The sequence below is a fragment of the Syngnathus scovelli genome, chromosome 6 (genome assembly GCF_024217435.2).
Source record: "Syngnathus scovelli strain Florida chromosome 6, RoL_Ssco_1.2, whole genome shotgun sequence".
Taxonomy (NCBI): domain Eukaryota; kingdom Metazoa; phylum Chordata; class Actinopteri; order Syngnathiformes; family Syngnathidae; genus Syngnathus; species Syngnathus scovelli.
The window spans coordinates 6,724,797-6,745,005 of NC_090852.1; the positions used below are offsets into that span (position 1 = coordinate 6,724,797).

The 20,209-nt window shown below is 43.1% G+C and overlaps 1 protein-coding gene across 14 annotated transcripts in view; it reads left to right on the forward strand.

Moving 5' to 3' along the window:
* tjp1b (tight junction protein 1b) overlaps positions 1-20,209 on the forward strand; it is a 53,174-nt gene that overhangs the window by 24,990 nt on the left and 7,975 nt on the right. For 5 of the 14 annotated variants that reach the window (XM_049724606.2, XM_049724613.2, XM_049724612.2 and 2 more), the window contains 20 exons: positions 6,502-6,558; positions 6,927-7,051; positions 7,126-7,228; positions 7,380-7,695; positions 8,014-8,120; positions 8,885-9,053; positions 9,137-9,281; positions 9,580-9,591; positions 11,652-11,785; positions 12,142-12,247; positions 12,531-12,681; positions 13,208-13,316; positions 13,404-13,623; positions 17,228-17,412; positions 17,521-17,616; positions 17,705-17,787; positions 17,884-18,094; positions 18,167-18,267; positions 18,363-18,713; positions 19,193-19,426. In XM_049724606.2, the coding sequence (XP_049580563.2) occupies positions 6,502-6,558; positions 6,927-7,051; positions 7,126-7,228; positions 7,380-7,695; positions 8,014-8,120; positions 8,885-9,053; positions 9,137-9,281; positions 9,580-9,591; positions 11,652-11,785; positions 12,142-12,247; positions 12,531-12,681; positions 13,208-13,316; positions 13,404-13,623; positions 17,228-17,412; positions 17,521-17,616; positions 17,705-17,787; positions 17,884-18,094; positions 18,167-18,267; positions 18,363-18,713; positions 19,193-19,426 (3,015 nt within the window). The remainder of the gene's footprint in view (positions 1-6,501; positions 6,559-6,926; positions 7,052-7,125; positions 7,229-7,379; positions 7,696-8,013; positions 8,121-8,884; positions 9,054-9,136; positions 9,282-9,579; positions 9,592-11,651; positions 11,786-12,141; positions 12,248-12,530; positions 12,682-13,207; positions 13,317-13,403; positions 13,624-17,227; positions 17,413-17,520; positions 17,617-17,704; positions 17,788-17,883; positions 18,095-18,166; positions 18,268-18,362; positions 18,714-19,192; positions 19,427-20,209) is intronic. The other 9 variants (XM_049724611.2, XM_049724619.2, XM_049724621.2 and 6 more) reach the window with 6 other exon arrangements.

A 20,209-nucleotide genomic window follows, 5' to 3' on the forward strand; every position in this document is an offset into this window, starting at 1 on the left:
TGAATATGTTTGTAGATGTATCCGTTGTTTTGGCTCTCGCCGCACGCGGGGAAAGGATGCATGCCCCCCCTCTATACCAGCGGGTACGAGCGAGCGAAAACGGTGCAAGTGGAGGCAACTTAGCGACCCCAGTGCTAGTAAAGTGCATTTACGTGCTATGCTAAGCGGGTTAGCCATTCAACACCACTATTCGCTCCTAAACGAAATGGCAGCTACTTCTCCATATATCTTTCCTTTTATATGGTTTTCATGTGTCCTAAAATGTCATTCGGTCAAGCTGTCATTCGGCGGAGTACTCGTGGAGGTAACCGTTAGCCAGGAGCAACTAGCCTAGCTGTTACCACAAAATGTCGGCCAGCAAAGGGGGCTCGACTTGACCAACGAGGATGAAAGGGGGAAAACGTTTAGGAAGTGTCGTACCGTAACCATGTGACACCAAGTTAAGGTTGACGATTCCGAAATATGACGTTGGTGTTAAGTTTTAGGGCGAAGCTTGAGCACTTGCTCGTATTGTTTAAGTGGTAGTGCAGTACCCCCACCGAGGGTCTTTAGTCACAGCTCGTTAGCAGGTTGCTAACATTAGTTCGTTAGCTGACGCTCTCGTCTCCCTCAGCGTGTCCCGTTACTTTTACCGCAAATAATATTACAGGCAGTTGCCAGACAACCTTGTCGCGGTTGCATCAGATGTGATCAACGCTCGAACCGAGTCAACGGATATCAGCTGTTACCTGTTGAATGTTGGCATTTATTGGTACATGTTAAGATCTTTGAAAAGTTGTTACAAACTTGTAATGTTCACTTTTTAGTAATCGGTGTCATTACTGTTTTAATGAACGCTAGCTTCACTATTGTCAAGGGATGCTCCTAATCCAGACACCTGTATAGTTACTGCAGTCAATTTTAATCGTGGTCAAGATTTTGTGCACCCTAATTACATGAGTCCAATTATTGATATTTTTAATTAAATTGCAGTATTTGCCGGACATTTTATCTAGTACTTTCTCAACTACTAGTCATCCAACCACCATGGGCGTGTGTATTGTCAAAATCTTATTAAGCTGTCAAAATAAATACAAAGTGCACCATCCGCTCAGAGCCAAAATATTGGTGGACTAATGAGAAATATTCAGGAAGCAAAAGTTACTTGGTGGCCCAATGAAAACGGACCATTGAGAAATTAAAGAACAGCAAAAATTGGAGATGACCCAGATCTTTTGTTCGGTTTGTTTCACATTCAGGGCAAGCCCTTGGCGTCATACGACATAGTCTCTATGCTGACGCTGCAAGGGCAGCCATACATGTTGTCCTGTAAATTATCTTACCCGGAACTCTCATGGGACCAGCAGTCTTTAGTTTCTGAAGGCCATGTTCATGTTGTATTTTGGGCAGCCAAGTCCAATTTAAGATATGTATGTAACATCTTCTGATTATATGTTTCACATTAATTTTGGTTAATTTTACGCACATCTGTTTGTCTTCTTACATCCACAAAGCATATTTAAGATCTTCTGAAACTGAATATAAACTATAAAGTTGTGATTTTGGAGATGCGAGGATTCTAAATGCTGCATAGAGGAACCCATAATTTGAACCGCCTGAAGGTGGTTCATTTCAGACTATCAAGAACAATATGAAATGAAAAAAATTGCAACGTTCAACCTTCATCCTGCAGAGAGGCAATTTCAACATATCTCCATAGACTGTACCTTTCACAGAAATAATTCATTGAGCACGTTTGGCTTTTTTGTATCTTCAAAAAGATGGTCAGCCATGCGTGACACAAGCTGCTAGCACGTCTGGCGTACCTCACGGGAGCTCGGTTTATCCAACATCAAAGAACTAGCTAGTCCCAGGAAGGGACTGAGTTGTTTGACTTTTAAGATTCCACAGCACATTACGGCTGTGACGACAGTAACACAGAAGCTCGGCGTGACTCGAGTTGCTCGGAAAACCCGCAGTTAAAACACGAGGCATGATCAAAAGGGATATCTCTGGAAATCCTATGAATCACCTATCAATCACAAACCATCTGTGAGATGCACAAGCAAGCTTTCATCATGAGTGCAGTTCTCATCCCACACACTGTGACAAGAGACGAGACAGGGTGCAGGTCAGTAGCGCCGCTTATCAGCACATTCCTGCTCTCCTGGGCTCCGTGTGGCCTGCTGATAACTTCCACTGGGCTTGATTTAGTGCTGGAGCTGATTTCCTGCTCTGTGGCTCTGGTCAGGATCAACAGCTCCAGCTGTGGGTTAGGTGCTGTTGTCAATACTATCTAGAACAGGGGTGGGCAAACTTTTTGACTTGCGGGCCGAATTGGGTTCTAAATTTTGACCGGGGGGCCGAACCAGGAGCAGATGGATGTAGTGTTTGTGTGAAGTAATATAAACGACCTGTAAAGGTCATTGCATAAAAGGTTTTGGCCTTTAGTAGGTAGTAAAGCGTGGATATTCAAAAAAAGTTTTTTGAAAACAAATGCATTTATTACCAGCATTAAAAAAAAAAATCCCTTAAAAACTGCTATCAGTGGTTCTCATAAAATACGACACTGTTATTATGAATAACAGTCTCCATCACTTCAGTGTCTGCAGGTCAGATTAATGAAAGATGTATGTTTATCTTATGAGATCACATCAAACGGCAAACATTCTGACCAAATATATCATCTTGAAGAATCGGTGAAAGCATACATCCAAATAAAGTAGTCAAAACGGCAACACGGTGAGTGGTATCTGAAAATCAGAGCAGAATTTTAACTCACAAACACCTGGTAACAGAGGTGAGGAAACGGGAAACACTTCCTTAAAGTAAGCCTTAAGAACTTTACAGGTTAAGATTAGTCACAAACAGGTGGTGCATCAATGTCCTTGAGCATCCTGCATTGTTTGAAAATGAGAATGGTCGCTAGTTTCAATCCCTGCTATTTGTACAGATCATATTCAAAATGCATTTTTTTACAACAAACTTGAAAGCCTCCCCTTCATTTTCAGTGGGAACAGTGTTGTTTGTCTCCCTTTTTTTGCTAGTGTGTCATAGTCTGGAGTAAAATTTGTTGTGGCAATTCTTAGGAGAGATCCGAGGTGTTGGTCCGTTTACCTATATCTGTGACGGGTTGATGTTCATGTGGCTGAACGTCACGTCGCGTGCGTCGAGCCAAATTGGCCACTCTTTTTAAACACTCGGCACTCAGTGTCCACCTTGCTTTTCCTTGGGCGACTCATTTTAATGGAAGGATTCCAGGGGAAGGTTTGTGGGTGGCTTTAGCGTAAAACTGTATCCGAAAGCTCGGCGCGCAAATTACAAGAATGCTGTCGTCACAGCCCACGCTCTAAATTCGGCACTGATACAAATAGAGCGCGAGTGCGCCATTTCCGTACTACTGAGACGTACACCCACTTGTGAGTGTGCACCGAGCTTTCTGACACGGCTTCCGGTAGTAAATGCGCAGGCGAGTGGTTCATGGGGAACTACTACTGGGGAAACGCAGTCATTGCAGGCAAAATTACTGAAAAAAAAAAAAAAGTTTAATACAATTTATTTAGGGTTGGCGGGCCGGATGTGGCCCGCGGGCCGTAGTTTGCCCATACCTGATCTAGAAAGAAGAAGAAAAAAATCTCAGGTTGCAATTGGCTGTAGTTGTTATGTATTTGTTGGAAGTGTGTTTTATAGCAGACATCTGAAGGGTTTATGGAAAAATTGACAGGCTACTGTGATGTACAGACAATAGTTGTCAGTTTGCTCAATTAAAAATTTCTATTCTAACAAGGACTGAGGTTGTGTTTTGGGAAGTGTTTGCTCCTAGTAACCAATGGCAATATTATATGCACCTTTTTTCATTCCCTGTTGTATAAACATCTTTATCACAATATTTCAAGCAAAATATTATATTTTAAAGTACAATTTTATACTTACTTTTCTTTACGTCTGCTGGCTCATCTTTATTTGTAACCCTGTGAAGCAAATCTACTTTTTGACGCGCCAGTCCAAGAAATTGTTAAATAATAATGACAAATAAAAAAAGATATTAAGTGTTCTGTCGTGACCATCAGTCACTGCTAAGCTGGGCTGTATGTGAGTGTATAGGTGGTGTTGAGTAACAAACGCACCAGTTTAACAAAGTGCAGTGATACAAACCACTGAAAACATCAAATACCTCAACAGCTTTATGATGTCAGCCTTTATGATGCATCCGAACCTTTTGTGCTGTGATCTATCTACCGTAATGGTCGCACATATTTATGTCGTATGTGAAGATTAAGATGGTCCATAATAGCCGCTCGGGTGTTTTTTTTTTTTTTTTTTTGTAGTCTGAGCTTGACTCGGCAGGTTGTCCTCGAAGCGTTCAGGTCATGTTATGCACAATGAAACATTGTGCCGTGAATGCCCGATACAGCATAGGCGTCGTAATGTACAGTCCCTTCATGTCATTGGTTGTGACACCTATCTTCTCAATGTGACCGGGAACAGCAGCTGCATTGTAAAGAGGAAAGGATAACGTCAGCTTTCAAAAATCACTTCCAACATGTAGTGAGCCATCATTTTCTTGGAAATGGAAAGGAAAAAAAAAGATGAAGGGAGGAAAAAAATGCCGCTTCCCAAGAAAAGGCGATGCTCTGAGCACCGAGGCAATTTGAGAGTTAAATCCGATACAGCAGTTTACACTGCGGATGGATGTTCACTAGCACAGAGTCCCGTGCTCTAGCCCAAACTGCAGATCCCACACAGATCGCTGCCAAGCCCGAAGGGATTTGCTTCAATCCCATGAGCGTGTGCAGGGTGGGATCCATTTTGAAGAAGGATGTTTGGAAATGACATGTTTTTAGTTTTTTTTTTAATGAATAATAAATATTGGAGAGAGATATCAATTTGTTTTTTTCGGATTTCTCTGCAATACTTGTGTTCGATGTTTGTGCTCGTGTCATTTGCCTTTTCTTTTTTTTATCAAAATCAAAAATCTGATTTTTCATGAAAAAAAAAATCTGGGATTTTATTTTCCCGCCATATTTTCCAACCCGACTCTCAGCTGTGCATTCCATCTGTGTGATGGTCTATCTGTGTTATGTCCGCTCCCATGTTGCTTGGTCGTAATCCCCCCCAAGCATTGCCCGAGCGTCTCCTTGGAGCTGCCAGCATTGGCTCTGCCTTGTGGCACGGGGCTTGCGCTGGCACCGCTTGTTTGTGCTCGGGCCGGGCAGGACAAAAACACATCATCAGTCAATGGGGCGACTGAACAGCCATCTGTAAAGGGGTCGTTTTCTTTTTGCTACTAAAATGATGTTGGGACGTCACTTGGTCCTTAAATTATATTTTTTTAAATTGCAATTCGGCGTGTTTGTTAATGACAATTTTTGCATCGTATAGAAAATAAGTCATGAAGAGACATAAGATTTTTTAAAAATTATTCATTATATTATATATAGCAAAATCATCTTGTTTTGGCTCAAAATTATATCCGGTCCTTACCCAGCTAACGTAACCCCATAAAATGTTTGTCTGCCCACTTTGTCGCCTGTTTACTTTTGTCACTTAAAAGGTAGAAAGGCATTTTGGTATGTAAATCCAATTGTGTGGCAAGCACTACAAATGTCCGCCCACTTTAAATTTTAAAACACCACAGTGGTCCCTGTGTGTTACCGCAGCAACAAGCGCTGCAGGAAGAAAACGCCAAACTGCATACTTTCAAAGGTGTACGTGAAAGGTAGAAAAGGTTTTTTTTTTTCCCCCAAATGTCAACCATATATCGTCTGCCTTGATGGTGCACAGTTTTTTTTTTAAATTTCTTTGCATCAACATTTCCATGGGCTTGACCGATTGGACATAAGTGGAAATGATACTTCCCTAAAGAGTCGCAGTTGGAATTCTAGTATCTTTTCTGCAGTCTTGTTAATATTCAAATGTCTTCACCCCCCTCCCTGCTTAAGTGCTGCAGTGTACATTGTGTTGGAGGTTTGGAGGATGGGGTGGGGGAGTGGTGATCTCATTCAAACTTGGTCTCACTCCTCAGTCTACCGAGTCCCGCCACAAGCTGCCTGAAGAGATAATGACTGCGGCTCCCAGGCCAAGAACGCGTGGCGGGCCATTTGTGGCGATTTATGCCTTTCCTTTCAGTTCTTGTTAGCCAAATTATTATTTGCTTGTAGACACGATGCTGCTATCATCCAAATATAGGACATATAAAATATTCTATTAAGTTGTAATTTTACGTGTTTTTTTTTTTTTTTTACAACCTTCTAGATTTAATCATGTTTTATAAGCAACCATTAAAAATGCCGAGGTGAAATGCCGGAGGAGTTCAAGAACGAGCAGCAAAGGCGCTAAGGACAAGGTCGCAGTAACAGTTGAAGGAGCTGACCTTCATCTCATCCTCTCAGGGGGTTTACTGTGACCAAGGCTGTGCTTTAATATCATTCACTATAACTGTGACCTCATTTTATCTCGTAAGAGTTTTTATTAGCGTGTCACGCGACTGTCGTGTTCCTCACTCTTTGTTTGTTTTTCTAGAGCGCAGCAATGGAGGAGACTGTCATTTGGGAACAGCACACTGTAACACTGCACAGGGTGAGTACTAGTCAAAAAAGATCTTGAAAACCACATCCCTGTTCCAACACTTGCCCTCAATGTCTTGGAGCATCCCAGTTTGGATTTAATATGTTTGAGAGATGCCAGCCTGCTTCGTGACAACGGTCCAGGTGCTTTGAACAAAGCACAAGTGCACCCGGACTCCACTCAAGGCTACAGTCAGCATCATCATTACGCTGACATTTCTCCATGCAAGCGTGCAATTTTCTGGCCCTCTGTGTGATGTGCAACAAAATATCGAGAAGCCCTTTCAACTGAATGCATCCCCTCGAGGCATCTTTATCGTTATGATGGGTCGTATCAGTGTACATAAATCAACACGCTCGTGTATTTATTTTTCAATACAGGCACCAGGGTTTGGCTTCGGGATAGCCATATCAGGAGGCCGAGATAACCCTCATTTTCAGAGCGGCGAGACCTCCATTGTTATCTCAGATGTGTTAAAAGGCGGGCCGGCTGAAGGTCTACTACAGTAAGTGACTGGCAGCACAGTCGGATCGGTTTTGCATTTTCCGTCTTGCTCCACCGTGTCTTTTCTTCTTGTAGGGAAAATGACAGAGTTGTCATGGTCAATACTGTGTCTATGGATAATGTGGAGCATGCCTATGCGGTCCAACAGCTTCGTAAAAGTGGAAAAATTGCCAAAATCGTGAGTTAAATTGTTACCGTTGTGTTACAGTGAGTAATTCCAAAATAGAAAATGGAAGTCCCCTGAGCTGACTTGAGTCGATGCGATTGATTCATCTCCCTGTAACCAACCACGTACTCCTATTCCTGACGTCTTGATTTCTTTTGAGCAGACAATCAGACGGAAGAGGAAGGTTCACGTCCCCATGGGTCGCCTCGGGGAGCGGGAAACCATGTCCGAGCATGACGAGGAAGAGGACAGTTACGACGAAGAGATATACGAGACGCGGAGTGGACGTAGCGGCGCGTACAGCGGCATGGGCGGAGCCATGAGTCGGCGCAGCGGTCGGAGCTGCGGCCGAAGGGACAGGGAACGTGAACGCAGCGGCTCGCGGGAGCGAAGTCTCTCACCGCGGTCGGATCGCCGCTCACACAACCTGCCTCCTCGCCCCGCCAAGGTCACGCTGGTTAAATCACGGAAAAATGAAGGTGAGGCTCACAAAGTCGGGGATAGATGAAAGAAAAAAAATTAGTCCAACTGTAAATCCTGGAAAATCACTTTATTTTCTGCTGGGTCAGAATTAAATTTAAGTCAATTTTGGTGAAGTTCCAGCAAACACAAAACTTGCCAACCTCAACAGAATCCAAGTTACTCAAATAAATCTTAGTAAAAAGAGAAGAGGATTTAATCTTCTTTAATCTTCACAGTTAATCCTGGCGGAAGCAGAATCCGTGTGTAGTCTGCGTCGTGCCGTCTTGTCAACTCTGTGCTAGCTAACCTTGACTTTGTTGTTTTCGTTCACCAAGCAGAGTATGGCCTGCGCTTGGCCAGCCACATTTTCGTCAAGGACATCTCCCCCGAGAGCCTGGCAGCCAGGGATGGAAACATCCAGGAGGGCGATGTTGTACTGAAGGTGAGGGAGGTGCTGGGGATACATCGCAAAATGTATGAAACAGATGATTAGCTTGCAGCAAGTGCTTTTTATTATGGTTGGAAGCACAAATGAGAAGTGGTAATGTAGTGGAAATTTTTTTTTTCTTACTGCTTTTTTTGTGCTGTCCAAAGTTGCATAACAGCACTTACAGATGCAGGCTGGTGTGTTTCCAGAATCGCCACATAAAATAGCAGTATGTGCGTAACAGGTAGTTGTTTTTTTGTTTTGTTTTTTAACTAACTGCTCTCAATCAGTTCTGTTCTGACATTGGAATGAAGGCAAGGGGCTATTTTTTTGTTTCAAGTCTTTGCAAACTTTAGCACACTTCACCTCATCATCACTCTGTCTGCCTGCACAAGCTTAAAAGATCAAAAATAAGATTTGTATTTAAAAAAAAAAAGAGATAAAAAACCTGTGACCTGAAAGATTATGTGGTAGTGAGACTGCAACCCTTCCCAATAGGATGCAGTAAAGACATTCATTAGTCAAGATAAAGCAATAACGGCGCTAGTACGCTACAATTCTTTTATTGGATTTCTAAGGCTTGTGGTGGAGTCTGGGTTTCTTTTCGACACACTTTAAATTTGATTTCACTCTAATAAGGATGACTGCTGTTGATCTGCATTTAATCATGACCATTAAGTGTGCTACTAAAGTGGCAAACAGTGTGGGTTTAAAAATGTCTGGCCACCAGGAAAGCGTCATCATGTCAAAGATAACAATCCGTCTTCTGAATCTTGCAGATCAACGGCACAGTGACCGAGAACCTCTCCTTGATTGATGCCAAGAAGCTGATAGAAAGGTCAAAGGGCAAGCTAAAAATGGTTGTCCAGAGAGATGACCGGGCGACCTTGCTGAACATCCCTGACCTCGATGACAGCATTCCTTCAGCCAACGCCTCCGACAGAGACGGTGAGATTGCTGTTAAGTGGTCACCGCTCGCTGGCTGGGGTGCTTAAAACTGGTGTGGGCGTGTGTATGTGTGTGTGTATAAGACATTTCAGATATCCAATCTCTGGCATCCGACCATTCCAATCGATCGCACGACAGACTTCGTAGCAGCCGCTCCCGCTCTCCAGACAGACGATCGGAACCCTCGGACCACTCCAGACACTCGCCACCTCAAGTCAGCAATGGCAGGTGAAGACCAGCAATACAAAAAAAACCAACAAAAAAAACATGAAGTATGGGTTGTTAAGCTTTTTTCTTTTTTTTTTGTCAAAAATCAAAAACAATCCTTGTGAAAGTTTTCACACAGCTATTGTCACTTATGTTTTGTGGCTGGGTCATTTTTAAAAACAGTATATCAGAATATTGCATCACATTTGCAAAATTTAACGAGCATATAAAAATGGCATTTTCATAAAGTGCATTACTGTATACAGTATATGACTTGACTATAAACTTGATTTTTCTTTTTTTCCCGTTCTTTGGCCAGTTGGAGAATACCGTAAGTTCATGTAATGTGTGACTATGGTAATTAGTTGTAGAACTAGTAATATTTAATATAATAGTGTAAATCTTGTTTGGGAAAAAAAAATGTGCTAGAGAAATAGATCCTTATTATATTTGTGATAAACTTTAAATTCAAAACCCGACTTGGACACTTTTGTAATGTTGCTGAAACAGTTTTTTTAAAGTTTTTTTTGTATTAACATTAAGGATATTTTACACTGCAGTTTCTGGTGGTTCATATTTTGTGGCATTGTCCTGTATGTGTTATTCAAAGCGGCTACCACCGCAGTGCCGTTGACATCCCTCAGCCACCCGCCACAGCATAGTATAAATTCACAGACGTGATGCCAGCATTGCCATAAACAAGGTGGCATGTTGATGACTCCATTTATTGGCATTGTGTGCAGTCTTTGCTACTGTTTATTTCAACCTGACATTGAACCAACATTGGTAATAATTTTTTTTTCGAGGTAGACTTTGAGGCATACATTCAAGCTACAGGCTATTAAAGGGCTAGAGACATCCCTTTTTTTTTTTCAATTAGAACGGAATTTGATAGAATGTATAAAGTGAACACATTTGCCGCATTGGAAATTAAAAATGGACACCGATTACTAAGAATAAAGCTGAAATGAAATGCCAGTTTATCAATCGGGTCCCGCACGAAGCCAAACTGGCGGCGCCATTACTGTGACGTCACAAGTTGTACATCTGGATGTCAACAAACCCAAACAACATGGCAGATGATAGCGACAGCTCCGTTTCTAGCGGCAATATTAGCATCATTTTATCCGATTCAGAAACCTCTTTTGACGCAGAATATGATGAATCTAGCAGTTCACTTGGGCTGAGCTGAGCACATTTTCTGAATTGTGCCCCTCCCGTCACTCTGGTTAGGTTGGCATAGTAAAAAGTGCTCTTGGGGGCTTTAGAGTGCCGAGTTGATCTCGGCACATGAAGACATGACCACCTGCAACGTTTGGTTTAGGTTTTATAAGCATTTTTAATTTTATTGCTTAAATCGCATTTTCTCGACGAGCTGAGCACGTTTTCTGAATTGTGCCTCTCCCGTCACTGTGGTTAGGTTGGCATAATAAAAAGAGTAGAGTGCCGAGTTGACCACTGCGCATGGAGAAATGAACATCTGCAGCGTTTGGTTTAGGTTTTAGGCGCATTTTTAATTTTATTTCTTAAATCGCATTTTTTCGACGAGCTGAGCACGTTTTCTGAATTGTGCCCCTCCGTCACGCTTCGACGTACTTTTCAAAGTCAAAGTCTCAAAGTCTCCTTTATTGTCAATTCCTCCGCATGTCAAGACACACAAAGAGATCGAAATTACGTTTCTCACTATCCCAGGGTGACAAGACAGAGTTCACAACGCACATACAAGTAAACAACACAGGAAAATTAAAACAAGATGATGAACAATAAGAGTGATAGCACACTAGCCGCTCCCGATGCACAGCAGAGTCCGGAAAGATGACAGTCAAACCTGGCCCGACGTCTCCGCACTGGCCCCTCTTCTCTTTTTGTTTACATTCACTGAAGCTAAACGCGTACAACTTGAGACGTCATGAGACGTCACTTCCGGCTGGCGGCTCGGTGCAGTCAAACTCGTCTGTGCGGCAAATTTAAATTATATTTTTCAGAGCAACAGCTTCCTTTTCGTTGTATCGAGCGTCAATTTATATTTATAAGCCCATAAGCTAACTAAAACCGATTTATACATATACCGGTGTCTCTAGCCCTTTAAGCGTCTATGTGTTCACCTTGAAGATGGAAGATAAAGATGCTCTATAAATAGAACATATAAAAGAGGAACGTTGTGACCTTCAAGACCAAGATGCCTCGGGCTCAAGCTGTTCAGTTGTCCTGTTTTTATTTTTTTCTGTCCCTTACGGTGGGGACTGGGGGGGTCTCCATAATTTAGTGTGGTTTAGTGTTTGTTCTTCTTTGTAGCAAAGGTGATGAATCAGTTTGCCTCTCAACTTTTATAGGGCAGCTGTGTCCGTATTTGATGGCGAACTAAACCAATCCATCTCTTTTTGACCTCAGTCACAGAAGTCGAGATGAGGAGCGGCTATCAAAAGGCGCTTCAACACCAGCAAAGCTTTCAGAGGAAATTCCTCTTCCCAAGCCGAAGGAGCCGGCTCTCACCAGAGATGACAAACAACTTCCGCCGCTCCCAGGTCAGACACTCAAGCCTCAGCAGCCGAACTCAATCTTTGTTTCCTGTGTCATATGCATCAGAACAGCCTCAACAAAGAAGTCTTGTGATGTAAAAATAATGTTTCTACCCAGTATTATTATTATTTTTTTTTTAAGTACACGAATTCCAAGAAAAAGTTCAGCTTCAGACGCCTGCTGAGCAAGGCTTAACATGCCTGGAGCCAAGTGAAAATAAAACCATAAGATCTTATTTAGTCTGACATCTCATTCCCGCCTGCAGCGCTCCGCTTCCTGCCTGTATGTCCTCTTTGCTTCCTTCAGTGTTTGTAACAATGATTGTGTTTGTGTGATTTTTTAAAAATTTTTATTATATCAGAGCCGAAGCCAGTTTACGCTCAGCCTGGACAGCCTGACGTGGACCTGCCTGTCAGCCCATCTGATGCCCCTGTGCCAAGTGCTGCCCACGATGACAGCATCCTTCGGTATTATTCATTGTAGTCATCCTTAGCTGCATCACAAATTTTGTTTTACACGAGACTATCAGGAGAGGTTGGTGTCTCAAATTAGAACACCAAAGTGACTCATTTTTGTGGTCATCTGCAAAACTAGGCGACTGAATTTCTAAGCAACTCCACAAAGTTGAATCAAATACAAAGTAGGGCAGCATTCAGAATTCACTCACTATTGGCTTTGTTTTGCAGGACACAAAAATTCCATTGAAGTTTATCTCGTCTAATAAAGTCTGACTGTGTTCTTTGTCCTCAGGCCGAGCATGAAGCTGGTAAAGTTCAAAAAGGGGGAGAGTGTGGGGCTGCGGTTGGCAGGAGGGAACGATGTTGGCATCTTTGTTGCCGGCGTGCTGGAGGATAGCCCAGCTGCAAAGGAGGGCCTCGAGGAGGGTGACCAAATTCTCAGGGTACTTTTCCTTTTACCTAAGATCAAGTGTTTTAAAATTAATGCTTTTTGGAGAAATAAAAAATGTAATCTTTTTTCTTTTGATTATTGAACATTTTTCACTTTTCGTAATGTGGACCGTAGGGAGTGCCAAGTGGCTGCATACAATTTTGGCTTATTGTGCATGCAGCTTGAGTTTTTTGTTTGTCCTTACACACAATGCTCAATCCAAAATTCCTGTACCTCTGGGCCGGTCTCTTAGCAATGACTTAGGGACTGCGTTGTTTCCTTTCACTGTTTGTACCATTTCCATGCAGCCATATATCTCTTTTGTTACACCTCCTTTGTTTGAGGAATGACTTGAATTCTTACACTCCACCAAAAAAAAAAAAAGTTTCCCTAGCAATATGGAGAACAAAAATATTTGGGAACCCTTAGTTTATAAATTTGTACTCTCCACCAAGCTGTCAGTATTGAAAGAATGTTACAATTTAGCTTGAATGCACCAAAACGCTCCACCGAGGCTCATCGTGTTTACGAAATTTCAGGTAAACAACGTCGATTTTGCAAACATAATCCGAGAGGAGGCAGTGCTGTTCCTCCTGGATCTTCCGAAAGGTGAAGAGGTCACCATTTTGGCTCAAAAGAAGAAAGATGGTAAGCAAACTGAAATCAGTCTCGTTATTCCAGTTCTGGATCAGATCATAGCTCGCTCACTCTCTCGTAATATTTTTCTTTTTTTAGTCTATCGGCGGATCGTTGAGTCTGATGTGGGTGACTCCTTTTACATCCGGACCCACTTTGAGTACGAGAAGGAATCTCCATACGGGTTAAGCTTTAACAAGGGCGAGGTGTTCCGCGTGGTGGATACCCTCTACAATGGCAAGCTGGGTTCCTGGCTCGCTATTCGCATTGGCAAGAACCACCAGGAGGTGGAGAGGGGGATCATCCCTAATAAAAACAGGTGAACAAATAACACAAGCAACAAGATTCTGCCTCTTAATGACAGATTTCTATCTATATTTTATTTTTTTTATTATTATATATTGCTTGTTTCTTTTTTCTTCATCAATTTGTATTTACCGTAATTGCCGGACTATAAACCGCACCGGATTATAAACCGCAGCAGCTAAAATTCAGGGATATTTCAGTTTTTTTCTTACATAAGCCGCACCGGACTATAAGCCGCATATGCACACGAGTTTTTTACAAAGAAAGACAGTACATAGAAACCCTTTTTAACGTTTTAATAACATACTTGAACATGTCTTTCTAAACATTGCCTGTGACGCAGCAGTAGTACTGCAGCAACGCGGAAGTGTGCACGCAAGTTATTAGCAAAGAAAGACTGGACACAGAAAGTTTTTTTAAAGCTTTAATAACATACCTTAACATTTCTTTCCAAACACTGCCTGTGATGCGGCAGTAATACCGCAGCAACACGGAAGTAACACAGCAAAGTCACTGAGACGCGGCGGTAACACAGCAGCAACACTGCAGCAACACGGTAGCACAGCACTAACAGGGCTGGTTAAAAGAAACACACCAGTAAAAGTAAAAAAAGAGCCGTCTTCATCTGCCTCCTGTGCACTGAAACCATCGAAGTCTTCCTCCTTAGTGTCCGATTGGAATAGCGTTGGATATCCTTCGCCTCACACTTTCTCAGTCTCTCTTTCGTCGTCGGTTTTATGCATTTCTTCGAGTGCGAAGAGGGTCTGTTCATGCTAATCTTATTCATGCACGAAGCGCTAAATTACATTAAACTAGCGAGCGACACGTATAGCTTAAAAGCACCATCATATGCATTTCTTTTGTCCCCCATAATGACGGTTTGTGTATAAAAGCTTCCTGTCTTTGTGTGAATGCGGGTGTGTGCGTGATGCGCGAAATGTAAACACAAACTAGCACGTCTTCTTCGGCGCATTATCTCTTCTTCGTCTGTCTCGCTCTTGCTTCCTGCTAGAGCGCCCCCTGGAGACCGGAGGCCGTAAAAATCCAAAATTACGCTCCAGAGTAGACACAAGATAATGTCATCATCATCGACTGCCTTTGGCTTAAAAGCGGCATCATATGCATTTCTTTTGTCCCCCATGATGACGGTTTGTGTATAAAGGCTTCCTTTCAGTAATTTCCGTCTTGATCGCGCTCTGCGTGATGCGCGAAATGTAAACACAAACTTGCGTGTCTTCTCCGGCGCATTATTTCTTCTTCGCCTGTCTCGCTCTTGCTTCCTGCTAGAGCGCCCCCTGGATGCCGGAGGGTTTCAATACAACTTGTTTTTGGTGAGCAGAATGTCAGAAGAATTGAATTTAAATGCTGATTGATTGGGTTTTAATACAATGCAGATGGTCCAAACAGCGCCACTGCTTTGTGTAATCTCTGAGTGACATGGCAGAGTAAGAGAAAGGGTTTAGAGCACAGGTGTCAAACTCAAGGCCCGGGGGCCAGATACGGCCTGCCACATCATTCTTTGTGGCCTGCGAAGACAAATTGTGCATCAAATTCGTGTGTCATTACTAGAATTGCAAATTGTCTTCACTTTTAATAATATCTTTTTTTTTAAATATTTGACCAGTTTTTACTCGTCTGATTTGAAAACGAGTTATTTGTCAGTTTGTTTTTTAGCTTTTACTGTATATAGTGTTAAAGGGCTAGAGACATCCCTTTTTTTTCAATTAGAACGGAATTTGATAGAATGTATAAAGTGCACACATTTGCCGCATTGGAAATTAAAAATGGACACCGATTACTAAGAATAAAGCTGAAATGAAATGCCAGTTTATCGATCGGGTCCCGCACGAAGGGCGGCGCCATTACTGTGACGTCACAAGTTGTACATCTGGATGTCAACAAACCCAAACAACATGGCAGATGATAGCAACAGCTCCGTTTCTAGCGGCAATATTAGCATCATTTTATCCGATTCAGAAACCTCTTTTGACGCAGAATATGATGAATCTAGCAGTTCACTTGGGCTGAGCTGAGCACATTTTCTGAATTGTGCCCCTCCTGTCACTCTGGTTAGGTTGGCATAGTAAAAAGTGCTCTTGGGGGCTTTAGAGTGCCGAGTTGATCTCGGCACATGAAGACATGACCACCTGCAACGTTTGGTTTAGGTTTTATAAGCATTTTTAATTTTATTGCTTAAATCGCATTTTCTCGACGAGCTGAGCACGTTTTCTAAATTGTGCCTCTCCCGTCACTGTGGTTAGGTTGGCATAGTAAAAAGAGTAGAGTGCCGAGTTGACCACTGCGCATGGAGAACTGAACATCTGCAGCGTTTGGTTTAGGTTTTAGGCGCATTTTTAATTTTATTTCTTAAATCGCATTTTTTCGACGAGCTGAGCACGTTTTCTGAATTGTGCCCCTCCGTCACGCTTCGACGTACTTTTCAAAGTCAAAGTCTCAAAGTCTCCTTTATTGTCAATTCCTCCGCATGTCAAGACACACAAAGAGATCGAAATTACGTTTCTCACTATCCCAGGGTGACAAGACAGAGTTCACAACGCACATACAAGTAAACAACACAGGAAAATTAAAACCAGATGATGAACAATAAGAGTGATAGCACACTAGCCGCTCCCGATGCACAGCAGAGTCCGGAACGATGACAGTCAACCAGGCCACTGTGAACACGAGCACACAGCAGGCACGCACTGTCCGGTTCGTGGATCCTATCAGGCGAACTCAACCCATCTTGTCGTCCCGCGAACGAACGTACGCCAGAATAATGGAAGGCACGGCTAGGCGAGCTGGGTTGGCCGCAAACCTGGCCCGACGTCTCCGCGCTGGCCCCTCTTCTCTTTTTGTTTACATTCACTGAAGCTAAACGCGTACAACTTGAGACGTCATGAGACGTCACTTCCGGCTGGCGGCTCGGTGCAGTCAAACTCGTCTGTGTGGCAAATTTAAATTATATTTTTCAGAGCAACAGCTTCCTTTTCGTTGTTTCGAGCGTCAATTTATATTTATAAGCCCATAAGCTAACTAAAACCGATTTATACATATACCGGTGTATCTAGCCCTTTAAGAGTAAAAGTGATCAAGTCATCACAAAAATCACGCAAAAAATCTTATATAAGCCGCACCTGACTATAAGCCGCAGGGTCCAAAATTTTGGAAAAAAGTCGCGGTTTATAGTCCGGAAATTACGGTAACCTTGTTCAGCCACAAATGGGGCAAAATATGTCATATAATGCATTTTAGTTTCACACACACATTAACAACGTGATATTAAAGTAAGAATTTTCACAGTGTCAATGTAAATATTGCATTGTGTTCTTTCTAGACAAGAGGAAGCTCTTGATGCAGCTCTTCAATAGATTATGCAGGGGAACCTGAAGTGCCTGCGCTATATTAACGTTAGCAGGAAGTTTGAGCATCCAAAAAAATGACATGTAGAATAAATGGAGCATTGGACATTTGGTTTTGTTATTTATTTTAAATGTGTCATTTCCTTGAAATGCTCTCTGTTGCTGGCACTATTGAGATTAGCCGTGCCAAGTTTATGACACATCCATTATCTTGTGCGTCAAGTCTTCTCTGCCTCTCCTACGATATGTCAACAGAGCGGAGCAGCTCTCCAGCGTGCAATACACACTCCCCAAAACAGCCGGGGGCGACAGGGCGGACTTCTGGAGGTTCCGCGGTCTTCGCAGTTCAAAGAGGAACCTCAGGAAAAGCCGAGAAGATCTTTCCTCACAGCCGGTCCAGACAAAATTCCCAGCTTATGAGAGGGTTGTATTGAGAGAAGGTGACAAATCTGACCGTGCACATTATATGAATATTTCCTACCGTGCACATTATATGAATATTTCCTCTGTATTTGAATTATACAAATTCATTTCATATGTGGTCACAGCTGGTTTCCTAAGACCTGTTGTGATATTTGGACCTATTGCCGATGTAGCACGAGAGAAACTGTCTAGAGAAGAGCCAGATCTTTTTGAGCTTGCAAGTAAGTTTACACATCATGGTTTGAACATCAGGATAACATACAGAAGTTATGAAGTCCATTCAAAATTTATATATGCTTTATTTTCCAGAGAGCGAGCCCAGAGATGCAGGAACAGACCAGCGCAGTTCAGGAATTATTCGTCTTCACACCATCAAGCAAATCATAGATAGAGTGAGCTCTCCATTTTTTGGTTGTATCAAATATCCACATTGCATTATTCCCCAAAAATCACCCCAACTTACCTTTTCTTCATCTGCTCTTGCCAAGGACAAACACGCTGTGCTGGACATCACTCCCAATGCTGTGGACAGGCTGAACTATGCTCAGTGGTACCCAATCGTAGTCTTCCTAAATCCCGATAACAAGCAAGGTGTGAAAAACATGAGGACAAGACTGTGTCCAGAGTCCAGGAAAAGTGCCAGGAAGCTGTATGAACGAGCCATCAAACTGAGGAAGAATAATCATCACCTGTTCACCAGTGAGTGGCCACTGAATATTAAAAGGCTGAGTTATTTCCTTTACGTTAATTACCCCAAATCCTATTTTATAGCCACCATTAACTTGAACAACATGAATGACGGTTGGTACGGAGCGCTTAAAGAAACCATCCAGCAGCAACAAAACCAGCTCGTTTGGGTGTCTGAGGGAAAGGTGAGCAATGGGCACCTTGTTTTTTGGGGGAAAAATTTGTCACAGCTACAATGCAGTGCGAGTCGTGAGCCCAGGGGTAAATGTTTTCTTCTTAGGCGGACGGCACCACGGAAGATGACTTGGATATCCACGACGATCGTCTGTCCTACCTGTCAGCGCCGGGTAGCGAGTACTCCATGTACAGTACGGACAGCCGCCACACGTCCGACTACGAGGACACGGACACGGAGGGCGGCGCTTACACCGACCAGGAGCTCGATGAGACCTTGAATGATGAGGTGGGTCTGCCCACGGAGCCTGCCATCACGCGGTCTTCCGAACCTGTGAGGGAAGACCCACCTGTCATTCAGGACACCCCCGGTTACCCCGGATACCAGCACCCAGTGTCACCTGACCCGGCGAACCGTATAGACCCCACTGGCTTCAAGATGACATCCCCGCAGCAGGTAATGTTTCCCAGCCTTTTAAACCACTGCAGTGTGTCCGGATAGATGTACTGTACAGCGTAAAACTCGAGAGGTTAACTCGTCTCGGTTGTTGCCTAAGGCCATGTCCACACGATTCCCATTTTATGTTTTTGATTGTGTGTCCTTGATCATCTATTTATTATGTTCAGGTCTCTTAAGGTGCTCAACATAAATTAGTACACCGCCTTTGAAAAGTAAGCTTTTCATTCATAAAAAACAAAACAAAAAAACGATTAAAGCATTTTTGGCGCACTCTGTAGGCAACATACATTTTCAAAACATTTGTGTCCGTGTGGACATAGCCTAAATTGAATTATTCAACCTGATTTAGAAGCTACTGGTACATTGTCTGATGAAAGCAGAAGTCTGGCGCTTTCGGAAATATCAAGGTGTTGGGGTTTGACTTTGTGTGCCCTTGGCAAGCCGTGTTTGTAAATGTCTTTTAACAATATTCACAGCAAGAGGAGGCTTCTCTGCCCATGCCCTCCTTGACCGCAGCGGTGGTAGCGCCCCCTGCTGTTGAGCAGCCTGTACAGCTAGAGGCTTTGCACCTAGAGGAGCTGCCCCATGCTGCAGCCGCAGCTCCTCAGGCTGACTCACTTAGCAGCCCCAGTCCTGCCCCTGAGCTTTTTCAGCCCCCACCACCACCACATGAACACTACCCACCTGGACCACCTGGTCCAGAACCAAAGGTACCCGCTGTTTCCACTGCCCACTTGGACCGGGCCTGGGCCACAGTCTGCCGTTTTAACTGCCTGTCTTCACGCACATGCTTTCCACTCGCTCTCTGCATGAATTGCGCACACTGTGTGTGCCTCACTGCGCCCACTGTGTGCCTCTGGCTCCCAGAGAATGTGCGACATACTGGTCCACATGCACAATGGCGAGACCAGAAGGACTGGTAAATCTTGAGTCTTTGACCAGGGTGAAGACCATCAGCAACCAGCCCTAACTGTTGCCTTTTACTCCCTTTGCATGGCTCCAAAATATTTTTGGGTTCCTTTAGCTTTAACTCTCTTCCGTAGACAAAAGACAATCCTTTCGAGTGGCCTAATTGTAGATGTGTTGTGTTGTAGTGCCAGTAGGTTTTTTTTTGCATTAGATTCAAACTGAATGTTGGTTGCATGATGAAAGCTAACCTGCAGACAGTACTCTTGATAATGATTTCCGTTAAAGCAATTCTCCCTATGGAACAAATCACTCACCTCAGCACACTGCATTATGTTAATGTTCACATGCTTAGTTCTGAGCAGATGCCAAGAAATCAACCTTCTTCCATAGGAAGAGCTGTAACTCAATTTGCTGTCTACAGGCTACACATCATATGTTTGATATGTGGCCTTTCAGAAATGAAATTGATTTTATTATCAAACATGGAAGAAGAAAAAGAAATCAAACAAATACGGATGATCGTCATTCTTGAAAGGCATCTTGTCAAACGGGCATTCAGAACTCTTTCAATAAACAAATGTTTG